This window comes from Canis lupus, chromosome 6 (assembly GCF_003254725.2).
Source record: "Canis lupus dingo isolate Sandy chromosome 6, ASM325472v2, whole genome shotgun sequence".
Classification (NCBI taxonomy): domain Eukaryota; kingdom Metazoa; phylum Chordata; class Mammalia; order Carnivora; family Canidae; genus Canis; species Canis lupus.
Window position 1 is genome coordinate 37,037,794 of NC_064248.1, and position 18,533 is coordinate 37,056,326.

General features: G+C 53.1%; 1 protein-coding gene across 3 annotated transcripts in view; it reads left to right on the top strand.

Annotated features, from left to right (window-relative positions):
- The window catches only part of SRL (sarcalumenin), a 49,756-nt gene that overhangs the window by 19,902 nt on the left and 11,321 nt on the right, over positions 1-18,533 (top strand). The window contains exon 2 of one of the 3 annotated variants that reach the window (XM_025416698.3): positions 15,988-17,007. The exons of the other annotated variants lie outside the window; for them this stretch is intronic. Coding sequence (XP_025272483.1) covers positions 15,988-17,007 — 1,020 coding nt within the window. The remainder of the gene's footprint in view (positions 1-15,987; positions 17,008-18,533) is intronic. 3 annotated transcript variants of the gene reach the window in all.

Sequence of the window (18,533 nt, forward strand, 5' to 3'; positions counted from 1 at the left end):
TTGGCTTGACATCTGCTACTGGTTACCTCAAATATCATGAAACATGAACAATCCACGGAATCCATCCACATCTCTGCCCCTTCTCAGGGTTGTTAATATCCTTCGGCTTCTCTGTCCTCAGAGAGCTTACAAACCAGGAGGGGAGAGAGTCCTGCTCATGACAGGAGTGGGGAACCATATAAGGCAGATGTAATCAGGGGCTAAAAATAAGTAGCCTGAGTGTGCGAAGAAGGGGAGCAGGTGGGCCAGGGCCCGGGGCCGCCCGGCTGGTGGAAGCACCATCCGCTTAATGGGAGAGGGGTCGTAAAGACCTCATAGGGCCAGGCTTCAGGGCTGTTCGCATATTCTTTTCCTGGGGTCACCGCCATAAACTCCCACAAACTGGGTGACTTCAAACAACAGAAATTTAACCTCTCATCATTCTGGAGGCTGGAAGTCAGAAATCAGGGCTGGCAGGGCCCTGCTACCTCTGAAGTCTCCATAGGAGAATCCTTCCTGCCACTTCCAGCTTCTGGCAAATTCCGGCAGTCCTTGGGATTCCTTGGCTTGTAGACACATCTCTTCAGTCTCTGCCTCTGTCCTCACATGGCCTCTTATCTGTGTGTCTCTGTGTGTTCTCTTCTTGTAAGGGCACCAGTCATCAGACTTCGGGCCCACCCTAATGCAGTTGGCCTCAACTTAGTTACATCTCCACAGACCCTATTTCCAAATAACGTCATGTTCCAAGGTTCTGGGTGGATGTGAATTGGGGCAGGGGGCACTTTTCAACCTCTCTGGCTCCTTAGCCTTAGAGCTGACAGTTGAATAGTTGCTCGCTCTGAATGTACAGTTCCTGTCTGTCTGCTAGGTGCTAGTCCTCTGCTGGGCACAGATGGCACCTGTTTCCATGGTCCTCTCTCTGGCTCCACAGCCCACGTGATTGCCCACAGCAGCTAATTTGGAGCTCTGCTGACACACCCAGCCCAAGTGTGTGGAATGAATGGACGGACAGCTGGCGGGGTGGCACACCATTCCAGAAGGCTGCTTAGCCTAGCTGTGGTGCTGGGGAGGATGGTGGGGGGACTTTTCCAGCTCCCTGTTTGGTGTGCTCAGGTATGGAGTAAGTTGGAGTAGGTCTGTCCGGGGGCAGGGAGCTGTGGTTCTCAGCTGGTTACATGGAGAGAGCCGCAGGCCAAGAAGCCAGCAACTTAGGCCTGGCAGCATGAAGCCCGCTCTCCTGTGTGAGTGCCTGTGCCCAGCCCCTCAGAGTCTCTTGCCCCAGGTACAGCAGGAGAGCGAGTAGGACGCGGAGGATCCACCTCATCCTCTGCAGGAGCCCTTTGGAAAGAGAACTTCCAGGTGTTTCCCTCTGCCTATGTCAGTGAGAGACTTGTGTCCTGGTGTGTCTGCCTTTCTGCACCCTCCTTGCCAGTGGCAGGAGCGCCCAGCTAAAAGGGCCAGTATTTGGGTCTCCTCATAGCCGACTCAGGGGTCCCTAGCCCAGAGACAGCTCTGGAAGCTGGTGGCTGTGGCACTGTTTCCCTTTCTGTGGTTTGTCTTCTGGAGGAGGGCAGAGATAGGGACAGGTCTCCAGGGTCGACTAGCCTTTCTAGAAAAGCTTACCAGCCAATGCAGTCTGGGCTCCTAGCCTGGCATTCCTCTCTCCTCTGTCTGGCTTGTCCCATCCTCCTGACCATGGCCTCTGTTCCCCATGCACACTTGCTTTAGCTCCTGCAGCCACTGACCCCAAATGTCCTACCCCTCAAGGAGCCCCTGAGACTGCTGCCATAGGGCCAGTTCTCTCTTCCTGCCTGCCCACCTCCCCCTTCAATTAGATGCTGTGTGTTTAAGGGGAGGGTCTTAAATTCAGGAATCCAGTTCATGTTACCACAACAACATTGTAAGCTGATAAGACAAATACTCCTATGATCCTTTGATCACAAAAAAATAGGCCTGGTTAGGTTAAATGACTTGACCCATGGGTACTTCTCTGGTTTTGAATCCCAGTCTCAGAACTCTTCTCTTCTGGAACTCTCTGCCTCTGCATTGAGGGAAGGCCTTACATTTTGCCACTATCATCCATCCACCCACCCACCCATTCACCATCCATCCACCCACCCAGTGGTTGTCTAAGGTGCTGGGAACCAAAATCTCTGACGAGGAAACCGAATAGGTAAGTTATTTAGTTTACTGATTGATTTTAGGTGCAGTGGAGAAGAAATTAGGTTGGGGAGGAGGAAGGCTAGTCAAGAGACAGTGTCACCAGGGTGGCAGGAGAAGGCCTTGTGGAGAAGGTGACAAGGAGCCAAGTCTTAGGAGAGTGCAGGGCCATGCACCTGTGTAGGGAAAACCTTCCCAGCAGAAAGCACAGTGAGTGCACGGTGGGCAGGAGGCCAGGTGCCATTGCTCAGGAAAGAGCAAGCCTGTGTGGAGGAGGGAGCCACGGAGTGTGTGCAGAGGGGGAGAACGTGCGGAAAACAGAGGGTGCGGAGCTCAGGGAGGGGCTGTTTCACAACCCAGGTAAGAGATGACAGGTGGGGGTGGGAGAAATTGTTAGAATGAGGATAGATTTTGAAGGTAGACAACAGATTTAGCTAAGATTTTGGAGAAAGAAAGGAACCAAAAAGACTTTATCTTATTTTTATTTTATTTTATTATTTTTTTAATTTACTTATGATAGTCACAGAGAGAGAGAGAGAGAGAGAGAGAGAGGCAGAGACACAGGCAGAGGGAGAAGCAGGCTCCATGCACCGGGAGCCTGACGTGGGATTCGATCCCGGGTCTCCAGGATCGCGCCCTGGGCCAAAGGCAGGCGCCAAACCGCTGCGCCACCCAGGGATCCCAAGACTTTATCTTAAAAAAAAAAAAAATAACTTGGGGCACCTGAGTGGCTCAGTAGGTTGAACATCTGCCTTTGGCTTGGGTCCTGGTCTCAGGGTTGTGGGATGGAGCCCTGTATAGGGTCCCTGCTCAGCGAGGAGTCTGCTTGTCCCTCCCCTTCTCTCCCCCACCCCCCCTCGTTCTCTCTCTCTCTCTCATTCTGCTCTTTCTCAAATAAATAAAATCTTAAAAAATAGCTTTATTGAGATACATTTCAAATATATATAATATGCCTATTAAAGTGTTCACTTCTGTAGTTTTTGGTGTATTCACAGATACATGCAACCATCAGCAAGTCAATTTTCTTTTAATATTTTATTTATTTATTCATGAGAGACTCAGAGAGAGAGAGAGAGAGAGAGAGGCAGAGACATAGGCAGAGGGAGAAGCAGGCTTCATGAGGGATGTGGACTTGATCCCAGGACTCCAGGATTACGTTAGGCAGGCACTAAACCACTGAGCCACCCAGGGATTCCCTAGCAAGTCAATTTTAGAATATCTATTTATCACCCCCAAAAAGAAGCTGTGTCCTTGCCACTCCTCATTCCCTACAAGCTGCCTCCTTGGTCACTGGCCACTACTCATCTGCTTTCTATCTCCCTGCATTTTCCTGTTCTGGATTCTTGTATAAATGGAATCACATGGTGTGTGGCCTCTTGTGTCTGGCTTCTCTCACTGAGCATCATGTCCTCAACGGTTCACCCACCTCGTAGCAGGTGTCTGGACCTCATTGAATAATAAGGAATGAATATTCATTGGGTAATATTCCACTGTGTGGATCTGTTTTGTTTATCTGTTCATAAGTTGATGGACATTTAGGTTGTTTCCACCTTTTGGCTCTTGTGAGTAATGCTTCTGTGAACATAGATGTACATAATCTTTTTTAAATTTTATTTTATTTGAGAGATATGGAGAGAGGGAGCATGAGCAGAGAGAAGGAGAAGCATGCTCCCTCTGGGCAGGGAGCCTGATGTGGGGCTCAATCCCAGGACCCCGAGATCATGACCTGAGCCAAAGGGAGACACCCAACTGAGCCACCCAGGTGTCCCTGCCTTTTTTTTTTTTTTTTTTTTTTTTAGTTAAAGGCTTATTTGTGAGAGAGAGAGAAAGGAGACGCAAGAGTGAGAGGGGCAGAGAGAAGGGGAGAGAGAATCTCAAACAAACTTCTTGTTAAGCATGGAGCCCGATGCAGGGCTCAATCCCATGACCTGAGGCTAAATGAAGAGTCAGACGCTTAACTGACTGAGCCACCCAGGAACTCCCGAGGTACACATTCTTGTGTGATGTGTTTGGGGAGATTTTGTCTTGAAACAGCCATACTTTATATGTTTCCTTTTTATTTTATTTTATTTTTTTTAATTTTTTATTTATTTATGATAGTCACAGAGAGAGAGAGAGAGGCAGAGACACAGGCAGAGGGAGAAGCAGGCTCCATGTACCGGGAGCCCGACGTGGAATTCGATTCCGGGCCTCCAGGATCGCGCCCTGGGCCAAAGACAGGCGCCAAACCGCTGCGCCACCCAGGGATCCCTCTGTTTCCTTTTTAAAAAGTTTTTGTTTTTAAGTAATCTCTATGCCCATAATGGGGCTCAAACTCCTGAGCTTGAGACCAAGAGTCACATGCTCCACTGACTGAGCCAGCCAGGCACCCCTAAAAATACATTACACTTTTCTGGTATTACTTGGCTTTCAAGAACTCTATCACATGTCATTGGAGCCTCCCAGTATCTGACACATAGTAGGTGCTCCATTGATAGCTGTGGAAGGAAGGCCCCACAAATCTGGACATGGGCAGGCTGGTATTTTTCATTTCCACTTTATTATTAATGAAACAGGTACAGAAAAGTTGAAATACTTGTTCAAGTTTCCACTGCTGAACAGGAGAACATATTTGGCCTCTAACTCTGTGCTTCCCTTTCTTCTCCTCTCTGAGAGAGCTGCTGCTGGAACTGGGCAGCTCTACTTGACCACCAGGCTTCCATCCCACCACCAGCCGCATCTACTTCTTTGCGCTCTTCTCCTGGGAATATCCCCTGGCAGGGTAGTAGGGCCAGCTAGACTTCAGACCCACAGTGTCCACAGAGCTGACAGGCGTCAGCCCTGCCCCCTCCTCTCCTCCCTCGGAGTGTGATTCAGTGGATTTGAGGAATGGCCCAGGAATGGATCTTTTAACTAAGCTCCTCCATGATCCTTTTGCAATTGGCCTAGGGCCACATCTTGAGAAGGGCTGACCCAGGGGAGGAGGCTCATTACTCTGGTGCTCTCAGGGTATCCAACAGATGTTTGCTGTGCTGGGGTACCTGCCAGGCCTTGTGCAATCCCAGGGGGGACACACTGATGGCCTTGGCCTCAGAGGGCTTATTGTCCATGGGGATACAAGTTACAAAGGCTGCCACATGGGGTGACGAGTGCTGTAGGAACACAGAGCAGAAGCATCTCAGTACTAAGGGGCCCAGGGAGGCCTCCCAGGGGATGGGCTTCAAAGCTTGGGTCTGAAGTGTGAGCTGGAATTAGCCAGGTCCAGGCTGCAGGAAGTGGACAACAGTGAGGGTGGCACTTGAGGAGACTGGTTGGAAATATCTGGGGACTGAAAGCGGTTTCTCAGAGAATTCTGCAGGCGCTCATTGTGTGCATTTGGGTGGTCAGGGCTTTCTCAGGCCCTGGGAGGGACATGAAGAGGCTTTGGGTCTTCCTCTTGCCCCAGAGTCAGTGACAATCTAGGAGGGAAGATGGGACACTTGCCCGCCCCCTGTAGGTCACAGCCACATGGGAGAGGGGTTGTGTCACTTGGCTTAGTGTGGATGGTCATGACACTGGGTCAGTTGAGGTCATCCAGGGGATCCCGGTGGCCTGGAGGGGTGAGAAGCAGAGAACATGGAGGCAGCAAGATGTAAGCTGGCAGGAAGGAGCAGGTGCGGCCGGACCTGGGGTGAGGTGGGAGGAGGTGGGAGGACATTCCAGGCAGGTGGCAGTGTGGCCTTTGGGACCTCATATGGGTTGGATTGTGTCTTCCAGAAAGGTAGGTTGAAGTCCTAACTTCTAGTACCTCCAAATGTGCCCTTATTTGGAAATAGGTTCCTTGCAGATGTAGTTAGTTAATCTGACTGGTGCCCTTAGATGTGAAGGAGAAGAGACGCAGAGAAGTGACACAGGGAGAAGACCATGTGCCATGGAAGTAGAGATTGGAGACATTCGTGGACAAGCCAGGGACTGCCGGGAGCCACCAGAAGCTGGAAGAGGCAGGAAGGAGATTCCCCTAGCATCTTTGGTGGGAGCACGGCCCTGCTGACATACTGATTTTGGACTTCTGGTCTCCAGAACTGTGGGACTGTACGTTTCTCTCCCCCTCCCTCTCTCCCTCCCTCCCTCCCTCCCTCCCTCCTTCCCTCCCTCCCCTGAAACATTTCTTTTTTTTTTTTGGATGAAACATTTCTACTACTTTAAGCTGCCTTGGTTGTACTTTGTTGGAGCAGCCACAGGAAACAAATACAGGAGCAAGCCCAGGCTTTTGGTGCAGGGATTTGGGGCCCTGGTCCTGGCAGGCAGGCCACTGGCTGGAGCTCCTCAGATGTGGCCTGGTAGAGGCTGCGTGGGGCCCTTGGTGTTGATCAGGAAGGGTCATCCCAGGGACAGTGAGTGCGGAATGTTCACTTGCTCTTGCCCCGCCCTCTGGCCTGCCCTTGGCTTTGACCTTCCTCTTCCCAGGGGAGCCCCGTGGGAACTAGAATTCCGCTTGCCCTGACCTGCATGGTCACCAGGCTGCTGAAGGAAAAGAAAGCTCTGGTTGATAAGACCCTTGTTTGGTTTCAGTGTTTGAAGAGACAAGGCGAGAGCTCAGGCCCTTGACAGTAACTCCACCAAATTTAATTGCCTGAAATGATTTCTCCCTGGGGGGTGGGGATGTCCAGAGTGGGAGCTCTGAGGGAGGGACAGAGCCACCTCTCACCGGGAAAGCGTGGCCCACGTGTCTGAGGTTCAGTGGGCTAGGCCACTTGAGGATACAAACCGGGAAGCCTGCTCCCACGGGAGACATGGGATTTCTAGAACTTTCTACCATAGAGCTACCCAGATATTCTTTGCCTGTGGCGTTCCAAGCTCTGAAATGCTAACAGGGTAATGGATGGATTCGCTTGAGAGGTTTTGGGAGTTTGTACCTTCTACGGAGCAGGGAGCAAGCAGAGGTCTTTTTCCTTTTCCCTTGTGACCCAGACTCTGAAAGGCTCTCCTGGTTGATCTCGTTTGGCCTCTGCAGTCCTGAAGTCAGAAGCTGAGAGCTGGGCAGTCCCGGTGGCGCAGCGGTTTAGCGCCGCCTGCAGCCCAGGGCATGATCCTGGAGTCCCGGGATCGAGTCCCACATCAGGCTCTCTGCATGGAGCCTGCTTCTCCCTCTGCCTGTGTCTCTGCCTCTCTCTCTCTGCATCTCTATGAATAAATAAAATCTTAAAAAAAAAAAAAAAAAAGAAGCTGAGAGCTGATCTCATGTAGCTTTCGTGGAACCAGCTGACCTTTGTCCCCTGGTGCCGGGGACAGGGAGCCCTACCCTCATTCTCCTCCAGACCACCAGAGCACCCGGAGTAAGGGGGAATGTAGGGCTGGACTGAGTGCAGATGGCCTCCTGGAGCTGAACCTTACTCCAGTCCTTCCCAAAACCATCGACAGCTGTGCTTGGGGACCCAGCCTGATGTCAGACAGAGCCCTCAGCTGGCACTCCTACCCTTTATATAGGAATAACCAGGGGAATGGGTGGGCGGTCCCAGTAGTGCTGGATCCAGGACCAGGGCGAGGGGTCCAGGGCCTTATATTTGGGTCCAGCTTTGCCGCCACCTCAGGAGGCAGCTTCTGACAGACTCTTTGCCCCCACTGGGCCTTGGTCACCTCTGCTGTGGAATGAGTGAGTTGGGCCTGTTAACTTCTAAGTTTCCTTCCAGTGCTACGTATCTCTCATGCAAAAATAACCAAAACAAGGTGAAGTCTGGGGCTGTGAGTGTAAGGACCCAGGAGTGGAGCCTATCTGTTGTAAACCTGGTGAAGCCCTTTGGGAGAGAAGGTCGAAAGATCTGCATCTTGACATCTGGGTAGCAGTTTTGCTGGAAGGGTCTTTGGGCTGGAGCTTACAGGGCCACACGTGGGTCACAATATCCATGCTGTTGCTGCCCTAGCCTCTGCCCTTGGTTCGTCTTTCCTCTGCAACCTCCTCTGAGTCGACGTGGGGACAAGCAGCTTCTCTGGTCTCGCTGGCGGCTGGAGGGGAGATCGGCTAAGGACACCTCACTAACAAGCAGGTGTGGGGCGGGCCTGGCACTGCTAACGGGGGCAGAGGAGCCACTTCTGGTCGCACAGACCCATGTGTGAAGCCCTTCAAAGCTGCCAAAACATTAGCTCTGATTTCAGCCTAGCGGGATAAGCAAAGTGCCCCTCGAGCAGGAGCTAGGGCCACTCTTCGCTCCATGGCGGTGGCACAGTCAAAACTACTTTCTCAAGGCCTGAGTCCTTTCTGAAGGGCTCATTGCTTTGCTTCCTGTGCTCACTTATTCCAAGGACAATGAGGACACGCTGGCACTGGGGTGGCCTCTCCAGCTGTGTTGCCACTTCTGAGAGCCGAGAAGAGCCCTTAGTCACTCTTCCTCCAAGCAGAGCCTCTTACCCCTTCTCAGATACATGCAGCCGCAAGTGGGTCTGCTTAGGCATCCTCCTGATTGCGCATTTGTGCTGGGCGCGACATGCAGGGTCACCTCCCTTCAGTGGTGGATGGAAGGAGTCTGGGAGGTTGGAGGGGGAGAGGAAGCTGTGTATCACCTCAGAAGTTTCTGGGTGAGTCAGGGCTGAGTGGAAATGGTCAGTTACCACAAGAGTCAATGTGGAGCTCAGCAGGACAAGATCTCGGCCCCAGGGGTGTTGACAGCTGAGGCCCATTCCTGTCCCAGGCCAGCTGGAACCTCTGAAAAGTCAGACTACCTCCAGCATGCACAACTCCTTGTTCGAGCTGCTTCTGGCTGGAAGAAGGGGAGAAGGAGTCCCCAGGCAGAAAGACCATTCTGGCCCACTGACCGACCCCCCAGAAACAGAAGGTTGGAGGGAGAGGAGTGAAGGTGAGCCATCATGGCTCCTGTCCAAAGCTCGTTCTCTTTTGGCTCACTCAGTGAATTTGGGATTTGGCCTGGCATCTTTGCTCTTCTAGGAAATTAGTATTATTATACCTGACATTGCAGAATGCTTTTAAATATCAACTGATGCTTAAAATACTTTGAAGGGGATAGCACAGGAGGTATTATTATCTGCATTTTATGGGTGAATGGATTTGGTGCAGGAAGAGTGAGGAGCAAGGTTACATTGCTGGTTCATGAGACTGAGGAGTTCTCCTGACCCCATCCAGAGTGCAGTCTGGGTCTAGGTCTTGGGGCAGAAGGAAACCTTGAGATGTGGTCTTGGCCCAAGCTGGGGAAGGTGTCAGATCTGTTTCCCATGTTTGAGAATGCTTCCCTTTGCCCTGCTTCCCTGCCTTGGGGATGAGGTGGGTCTGGTGAGTCATTATTCCCCCCACATCTGAGCCCAGGTGGCTCTGACCTGAACTCAAGGCAGCCATCTGCCTGAGAGCTCAGGGAACCACACTCCTTTGGCTCCCAGTGGGTCTCTCTTGCCTGGTACCAAGAGTCAACCGTCAGCCCTCCCAGGAGTCATCCTCCAGATTCCAGGGAGATTCCATGTCTTGGGGTGGGGAGATGGAAGGTAAGGACTCGAACTACCTGTCTCAGGATCTAGCGTGTTCCTCTCTCTCCTGCCTCCCCTCACCCCCCTTGCCCCGTTGCCCCCGGCTCAGTCCCTCTGAATGGAGGGAGTATTGTCCCATGACTCCTATAATGACTTCTGTTCACCTCAGGCAGGGCTGATCTCTGGGAAAACTGGTTTTCCATGGCCTATACCTTTAACAGTTGAGTCTCACTGAGGGGTCAGGACTTCAGGTTTTACTTCTTCCAGAGGCATTTGCCTTTTGAAAGTGAGTGCACATCCACATTCGTGAATCCTCTGGGCACCAGCAACAAGATTGTGTATACATGATGGTTGTGGGATTGTGGGTGATTTCTCTCTTGCCCTCAAAGCAAGAATTCTCAGGAAAAGGAGGGTGGAGTTCTTCTGCCAATTCTCTGGACTTCATGGGTTAAAAACAATGGTCTTGAAGTTTTAATCCTTTTTGAAGGGAGGAGGAAGAGGGTAGACTGAGAAGCTGCTGTCCTGAGGCCCGCTAACCCCCTCTCCTTTCTGGGGTTGGTAGTTTGGTGCCAGGAAAGCCCATGAGACTCAGTTGGTGGAGGGCTGGCTTCTAGAACCAGCCCTGCGGCCTCAGGGCAGCCACTCCTCAGCGTTTCAGGCTCCTGATCAGTGAATCAAACCACTTGGTCCCTGTGAGAGGGTCCCTTTTGACTCCTAATCCTCATGTTCTCCCTGAATTGTGCCCTTGGCATTGTGTCCTATCCCCTGGGTGAGTCACTTTGGGGCTAGAGTCCAGCTGGGGACTAGCTGTCCTGGTGGGATTAACCTTGACTTTAGGAACTTGGCCAGGAGGCCAAAGAACCTTCCAAGGATGGGTGCCTCGCTCACTGTACCCTGGTTCCCTTGTCTGGGTGGGAAAAGAGATAAAGGCCAACAGAATGGCCAGAGAGGGGCTTGGGCTTCTGGGAGGATGTGGATACTTCCCTTCTAGGGTCCTCAGCATTGGCATCTACAAAACTGTCTGGAGGCTCATCCAAGAAGTGAAAGAACAAGGGACCCTGAGTGGTGAACATTGACTCTGTAAATAAAGTCAAGAAAAAAATGTGACACCAAAAGAGGCTGCTGACCGTTGGCCCAGTCCAGGAGTGTTCAGAGACAAGATCTAGGACACGGAAAGGGTCAGTCTGCCGCTCTGACTCTGTAAACCCTGTTTCTGGAGGGCTTTCAGCTGCACTTGAGGCACGGTCAATGTGCTGTCTGAGTGTTTGGGTGAAGGACAGCCTGGTGAAAGACTGGTGAAAGACCTGGTGAAGTCCCCTCTGGATGCAAGACTGGCATTCCTGACTCCTGGGTACATATGGGTCCTGGCCTAGAACTGGAAAGTGACTGTCCTCCTGGGGCTTTATTACTGATGAGTCATCTGTGTAACTGTGTGTGAGTGACAGTCAAAGGTATTTTACCTGTGTGACTTGGACTCAGGAGCTTCAGTCGGATGAGAAGACCCATGGAGGATAACCTTGGCAGATCCTTAGAGATGTGTGCTAAGGAGTCTTGGACAGGTGGGATTGAGTTTAGAAGTTAACTTCTAATTCCGTGGAGACACTGGATGTATTCAGCGCCTAGAGGTGGGCTCAAACCAGGTCAGCCAAGCAAGGTCTCAGGTTCTGACCTCTCTTGTCCTGATCTCCAGCTTCAACACAGACTCTCTGATGCCTGGCACAGAGGCTGTCTCGGAGCAGTGCTTCCCAAACATTGGTGCTCGTGAGAACCGCCTTCTGAAACACGCAGCTTCACGCTGACCCAGCCTTGGAGATTGGGCGTCTGTGCTTAGAAAGCCCTGCAGCTCTTGGATACCACCCGCACGTGGCCTGAGAGCTCTGCTTTGTTTCTTGGCCCGAGTTCTAGCCTATCCCTGGAATGCTTGTTGGGCAAACAACTTGATTTCCTGTGTCCGCTTCCTCAGAGGTTAATAGTCCTTGCTTCTCATGCCTCAGAGGGCTGCCAGGATGAGAGAAGAACATAAAACTGCTCTGGGACGTGTGAAGTTCTGCGTGAAGGCAAGACATCACCCAGCTCAGTGCTTGGCTGTAGCTCAGCAGATGCTGTAGTGGGGGCTCCTTAGGCTTCTGGGGAAATGATCAAGAGGAAGCTACTGGAATTTTTAGGGACAAGGCAAGAGAGGCAGGAGCAGTGGCTGTTACATACCCCTATCCTTAGGCCCCCATCCTGTCCCTGAGAGGGACAAACAGACCCAAGGAAAGCTGCTGGCAGGAGGTAAAGAGGTGGCTGAACCCCAGCTTCTTCATCTTCCCACACCCCTTAGGCACGTGTTGGAGCCCTGGCCTTCACAGGACTTGGTTCGCAAACCACGTGGGAGTAGAACAAACTCTGGACTGAAAGTCATGAACCTGGGCTCTGTCCCAACCCTACCCTGACCTTGGGAAAGTCTCTAAGGCTCCCTGGCCAGAGCTTCCCCTTCTGCAGTTGGACTCGGCAAGGCCCCTGGTGACTCCACAGTTCTGAGTCCATGTGAAAGTGGAACAGGTTAGGAGCTGGGGAAAATCAGGTGTCTTGTTGGCAGTAGAGAGAGGAACTGAGCCTGGACCCCCCGTTGGGGCTGCAGATGGGGCAAGCTACCAAAAGGCTGACTCCAAAGACAGCAGAGGGGGTGTCAGGAGAGAAAGCAGAACTGGTTTATGCCATTCTCTGCCCAGCACTCAGGCCTTCCCGTAATCTCGGGTTGAGCTGGGGGCTTGCTATTCATGTACTCTGATGTAAGCACCCAGGCCCGTCCAGGGCCAGGATGGCTGCCTTGGCAGCAGCACATACAGTACAGTACGGTGTGTCCTGGGGTAGACCAACACTCATCTTACCAGGCTCTCAACCCATTCAGGTGTCCTGGGTACCCTATACCTTCTCTCACCTCCTCCAGGGGCCGTTAGGGGGCTTCAGCTAGATGCTGGGGAGATCAAGGAGAGAGGGAATTGGATTTGATTTCATGGAATTGAACTGAATTTAATCAGAGGCTCTTGAAGCTTCTGACTGCCTCCCAGAGGAGATATCAGGCCCAGTGGCACAGCTGCTTCCTGGGGATTGGGCTCTGGGGACCCAATGCCACAGCTTGTTTCATTGAGAGATTTTTCCATCAGAGTTATTTATAGCCTGGGAAGGAAGGTCACAGGGCATGAAGGCATCACCCTTGGTCTTTTTTTTTTTTGCTCCAAATTGCTTAGCAGGTCAGTGACAGCTTGACACTAAATCCTAAAAATCAAGGAAGGCTATGGATGTAAATGTGTATACACACAGGCACATACTTGAATTCCTGTCCGCGGCCCAGGAGTGGAAATACACAACAATGGGAAGTTCATGATAAGCCCCCAAAGTCTGGGGTGCTCATCTCCCTTGGGATTATGTAGCCCTTTCACCCTTGCCAGGAACAGAAGGTGTTTTGAGAATATTGGAAACACCACAGGTGGTCAGACCCAGAGTATGTTCCACCTACCATCCCACCATCATCCCCACCATTACCACTGTCATCATCACCACCATCCCCACCATCATCATTACCATCACCACCATCACCACCATTCCTACAATCAACATCATCAATAGTAGAGGGCAGTAGGGGCCTATGGAAAAGGCTAGATTCATCAGAGAAGCCTGGACCATTGCTATTCCAAGAGTACGTGCCAAGCCTTGGGTGACTCATCCAAGGAGCCTCCAGTGGGCACACGAGTCGGGAGGAGCCAGGAGCAGAAGCTTTGGGCTCAGGATTGGGCTCAGCCCTTGGGCTCATGGCCTTAGGGCTCAGGATTATTTGGTTTACCAGTGGTTTGCAGCTTTGGCTGCATGTTAGAATTATCGTTTTTTTTGTTGTTGTTGTTCCAGTCCTGATGCTAGGGATACATCCTAGTTCAATCAGAACCTCTGAGGAGAGGGGAGGAGTGGCACCAAGAACTGGATGATTCCAGTGTGTAGCTGGTGCCCAGAACCACTGGGTCAGAGGCATTTTTATCAAGGGGTGTAGACCAGTGCTTCTCAAACTAATGTGGAAACAAAGCATTGGGGCATCTTGTAAAAATGCAGATTCTGATTCAGTGGGTGTGGGCTGCGCCCTGTGAGTCTGCATCTGTACCAGGCACCCCGGGGATGCTGGTTCTGCAGGTGCCCAGACCACGCTCTGAGTAGCATGGGTGTAATACCCCACTTAGGGCCAGGCAATCTCCTTTGCTACTCTGTAGTTAAATGGGTTCAGCCAGTTGCCAGCTGTGTGTTGGGCAAGGCATTCAGTGTCTCAGATTTCAGTCCTCTTGGCTATAAAACAGGGATAAGAGGAAGGCTTGTCTTCCAGAAGCAAGTGAGATTAAGTAAATTGAGTAAGATCAATTAATGTTTTATTTATATAAAATGCTTAAGCATTTTCTGCACACTGAATAAATTGTACGAATATATCTCATATGACATACATTACATGTATCTTGCTGCTCAGGATCATCAGTCTCTGGGTTAAACCAAGTTCCTGCCATAGATTTTTCTCCAGGGAGTCAAGGGGTGGGGGGATGGAGATGCAGGCAGAAGAATTAGGAGGTAGGGAAAGAAAATTTTAATGGATAACCTCCACCTCTGCCACAGAGGAACCAGAAATTCTTATTGTACCCAGATGTCACCACAGACCTCTCCCTAGCACTTTCTGTGGGCCAGGCAAAGTCCCAAGCCTGGGGAACATGGGGAAGATTATTAAAGCCTTGGCTCCTGCAGTCCAAACGTGGAGAAAAGGTGTGTGCAGGGAAGGGTGAGGGCTGGGGTTCCCCTGTGCACCCCTAAACACATGTTGGCACAGGAGGCCTGGACGAGGAATAGGCAGTTGTGGGTTCCAGTCACCCATTAGGCACCTGCCGTCTTAAGCAAGTCAAAGACTTTCTCTAGACCTTCTGAAAATGTGTCTGATGGTAATCAAGGAGGTTAGCCAAGGTCATGAATGTGAAAGTGTCCAATCAGTGTAAGCAACTCTTTTATAATTAAGAGACACCCAAATTTCCTCTTTCTGAATTTGATAGCAGATTGCTGCTGTGGGGGTTAATGTGAAAATATTTGTTCTTGGCCCCTGGAGGCTGTCCCAGCTTTCAGGGAACAAGGCGAGTGGGTACCCCAAGAAGTGGCTCTTCTTGGTGGGAGGCAAAGGTGGGAGTATCAGGCTGTCCCAGCAGAGATGGGATGCTGCTTCCTCAGAAAGCATCTTTGTGAGTCAAGGGAGTCCTCGGGGCTGTCTCAGCTACCCCAAGGCAGAAGGCCAGTCATCCCTCATAACCCCCTGACCCCCATGTCTGCAGAGGTCCTCCTCCTGGAACCTCCCTCTCCTTTATTTTATTTTTTTTTAAGATTTTATTTATTTATTCACGAGAGACACGGAGAGAGAGGCAGAGACACAGGCAGAGGGAGAAGCAGGCTCCATGCAGGGAGCCCGATATGGGACTCGAACCCGGGACTCCAGGATCATGCCCTGGGTCAAAGGCAGACGTTCAACCACTGAGCCACCCAGGTGTCCTGAACCTCCCCCTTAAACAGGTCCCAGCCTCAGTGGGAGGAGACAGAAAGGATAGACCCAACCTTCTCTCCTGACCCCATTTTGCACATAAATCACACTTCTCTCCTGACAGAGGTCTCTGGCACAGATTAGGCCCCCCACCTCACGCTCTCCTGCTCTCCTCTTTCTGTGCCATGGGTGAAGCCATGGGCCCTTAGAAAGGGATCCCCTCAGGAAGGGGTTGGCTAAGGCCACCGGGAAGCCCTGGCCCTGCCCATTTTGGATATCTCCTCCTCCTCCGGCCACGTCCCCTCTAATATAAGGTAGCAAGGCCAGCAAATGCCTGCCCTTAAGGGGACAGAGTTGGATATATGACTTAAGGCCGAGAGCCACAAGTAATCCCCTAAGTACTTGCCGTGTAACCTGAGATGATCTGGCCCCCACACACCTGTTTTCCCTCCTTTGCTGATAGCAGTATAAAAAGCACACGGCTAATGACTCTAGGAACTGTCAAGGGGGTGGAATGTCCAAGCATCTGTCCTATCTTGGATAGATCTCCTAGTGAGCCCCGCTGCACGTGTGCCCGCCACTAGGTTGAGGGAGGGCTGGAAGGGATCCCTGATTTCCCGCCCTGTAGCGATCAGGACCCGGGGGAGGCCCGAGGGGGCTCTCAGGGAGGATGCACCGCGGGCGATCACCCGAACCACCACAGCTTCCAGGGCCTGGGCGGGAGGCGGAGTAACGCCTAACGCCGCTGTGCTTGCCTCAGGGCACACGCCCCGGCCCAAGCCTGGCCTGGAGGACGGGAGCTAGCTTGCGTTAGACGTTAGACGCTTGAGGGAAGCAGCGTGAGTGCCAACCCTGTGAAACTGACCAATGGTGTTCTAATCATTTAGAACTGCAAGTTTCCGCTTCGGGTGGCACAGAAGATGTTGGCAATTTGTTGGAGAATCACTTCTCTGCTGGAGAAGCAAGTCTAGAGGAGAAGGAAAGGGCGCTTTATGCGGAGGCGGCCCCTCGAGAGAAGACCCTGCTCCTTCATTCCCCGGATGGCAGGGAGGCTGAGAGCTCGGAGCAGCCCGCCGCTGGGGCCCCCGCCGCCGGCCCCGGCTCTGCTCCTGAAGCCAGCCTCTCCAATGCCTCAGCCTCAGAGTCAGCTGCCCCCGGGGGCCCTGCGGGGCCTGGGGAGGAAGAAGCGGGCCCACCGGGAGCCAGCACCCTTCCTCCAGACGGGGAGGGCCAGCCTGGGGGAGAGCTGGGTTTGGGAGAGGGCCCAGGTCAGGAGGGGGCTGCTGGGGAGGCCGAAGGACAGGCCGGGAGGAGTGTGGTCCCTGGGGAGGCTGAAGAGGTCCTAGGGGAGCACCCCGAGCATGGGGCGGCAGTAGGGACTGCACAGCCTGAGGGCTCAGGGGCCTTTCCTGGCCCAGAGGTAAAGGAGGTCCATGCCCCTGAGACACAACTGGAGGACAGCTCGGGGCCTGATCAGGAGCTGGAAGTGCCCGACGGAATCTCAGATGTGGACACAGAGACCCAGGAGGGGGCCGAGGGCCAGGGGGAGCCCAGCCCCAGCCCAGCCTCGGAGGCCGGCACCGCACAGAGCTCCAAGGCGGGGGGCACCCAGGAAGACCACCCCCCCGAGGGCCTGGCACCAGGGCTAACCGAGGAGGGCCTGGACGAGGCGTCCTCTGAGGAAGAGAGTGGAGACGAGGAAGGAGGAGGAGCTCCATCTGAAGAAGAATCTGAGGAGGACAGTGGCGATAGGGCTAGCTCAGAAGAAGCAGGGGGCACCTCAGAGGAAGCCGGGGAACCCCAGGAAGCAGCAGGAACCGTGAGCCCTGGAGAAGAGGGGGCCCAGCTGAGCTCCAAGGAATTGAATACAGGGCCCGAGGCAGAGGAGCGCAAGGAGGGGCCTCAGGGTAGGGGTTTGCCAGGATTGCTCCTGGCCCCTTGGGCAGCTGCCCTCATCCTGGAAGATGCGTGTGGTGGGATAGGCAGGGATGGGGTGGGGGTGGGGGCACTGGAGAAGCCCCAGCCAGCTCCGGGTTTGCTGGGTGGGGGCCCTGCCAGGATGCCTGGCTCATGGGGTGCCTTCAGGCTGCTCACGGGTCAGCAAACCATCCCTTTTGGAGGGACGAGTGGGAGGCTGCACCATGGAGGGCCCAGAATGACCCCGTCACTTCCCAGCTAGGCCTTCCAGAGCCTCCCTCTTAGGATCCCTCAATCGACTTTAACTGGGACCAGTGCCGTAACCTGAAGGACACGGGATGTAGTGGCAGGTTTTGAGGCCGCGCAGTGGCAGGCTGGTGGAGAGAGGTGCAGGGAAGGTGTGTTCCGGAGCCCTCCGGGGGTCTCCCCTTGAAGACTAGGCCAGGTCAGGTGGGGTGGACAGGCACCGGGGTCAGGATGGCGATAAGAAACCTCAGGCTGGCTGTGACGTTAATAGGGCGCAGGGGAGGGGATCCTAGGGATGGCTGGGGGTGGGGGGCAAGCCACATCTGAATAGGCTGGCCTGGACCAAGGCAGCCTTGGGATGGAGGGACTGGGCTCAGTCTTTACATTCCAGCATGGCTCCCCCACAGATTTCCTGGCAGGATTTAGTTTCCACACTGCTTGTTGGGTCCTTGTACACTCCACAAGGGGGAGGGCCTGCAGCCATGGGGGGCTCCTCTTTTCCCAGGTCTGCTCTGTACTGCATCTGCAGTTGGGGTCCGGGGCTGATCTTGGTGGAGAATCATACTCCTGAGGTGCTACATGAGGCATAGTGATTATTTTCTGCTCCCTTACCTTGTGGAACTGGTCTCCCCTGCCCCTCATCCCAAGTCCATCCCACCCGGTACAAATGGCTGTGATTCAAGGCACCTGCAACATGGGCACCCCTCCCTGGGAGCCTGCAAGGGTTCACAGGGGCATCTCCCGCTTGGTCAGAAGCACTGGTTGCCCCCCACTCCCCACCCAAGACACCCAGCCACACTTCTGTCCCAGCCCCACAGCAGCCTGTGTGATCCTGATAAAATGCTTGTGTTGTCAGGTCATTTATTTGCTTAGAGCCCTTCCAGGCTCCTGGGAAGTAATGTAGACGCCTCTAAACCACTCCTGCTCCATTTTCGCCTACTTAACTCCCCCCGGGAGCTAAGGAGGGAGCTCCTCCTCTCAGCTCTCAGGGAGGTTTTCTGAAGCCCTGCTGAGACCTCATAGGTGCAAGTCTTAGGTCCTCATAACTTCTGGAATCTTTCCTGCCTTAGCCACGACACTGACTGTAATTATTACGTTACTTTCAAGATGACTCCTCCCCCCCCTCCGTGCCCACCTTCCCGAGAGACTATAGGAAAACTGCCTAAGGGCAGGAGCTGTGTCTGTTTTGGGCCACTGCTTTCCCAGCGTGGAGCTCAGTGCTTCACCCCTAGTATGTGTTCAGTCAGTATTTGTTGAAGAGGTAAAATGG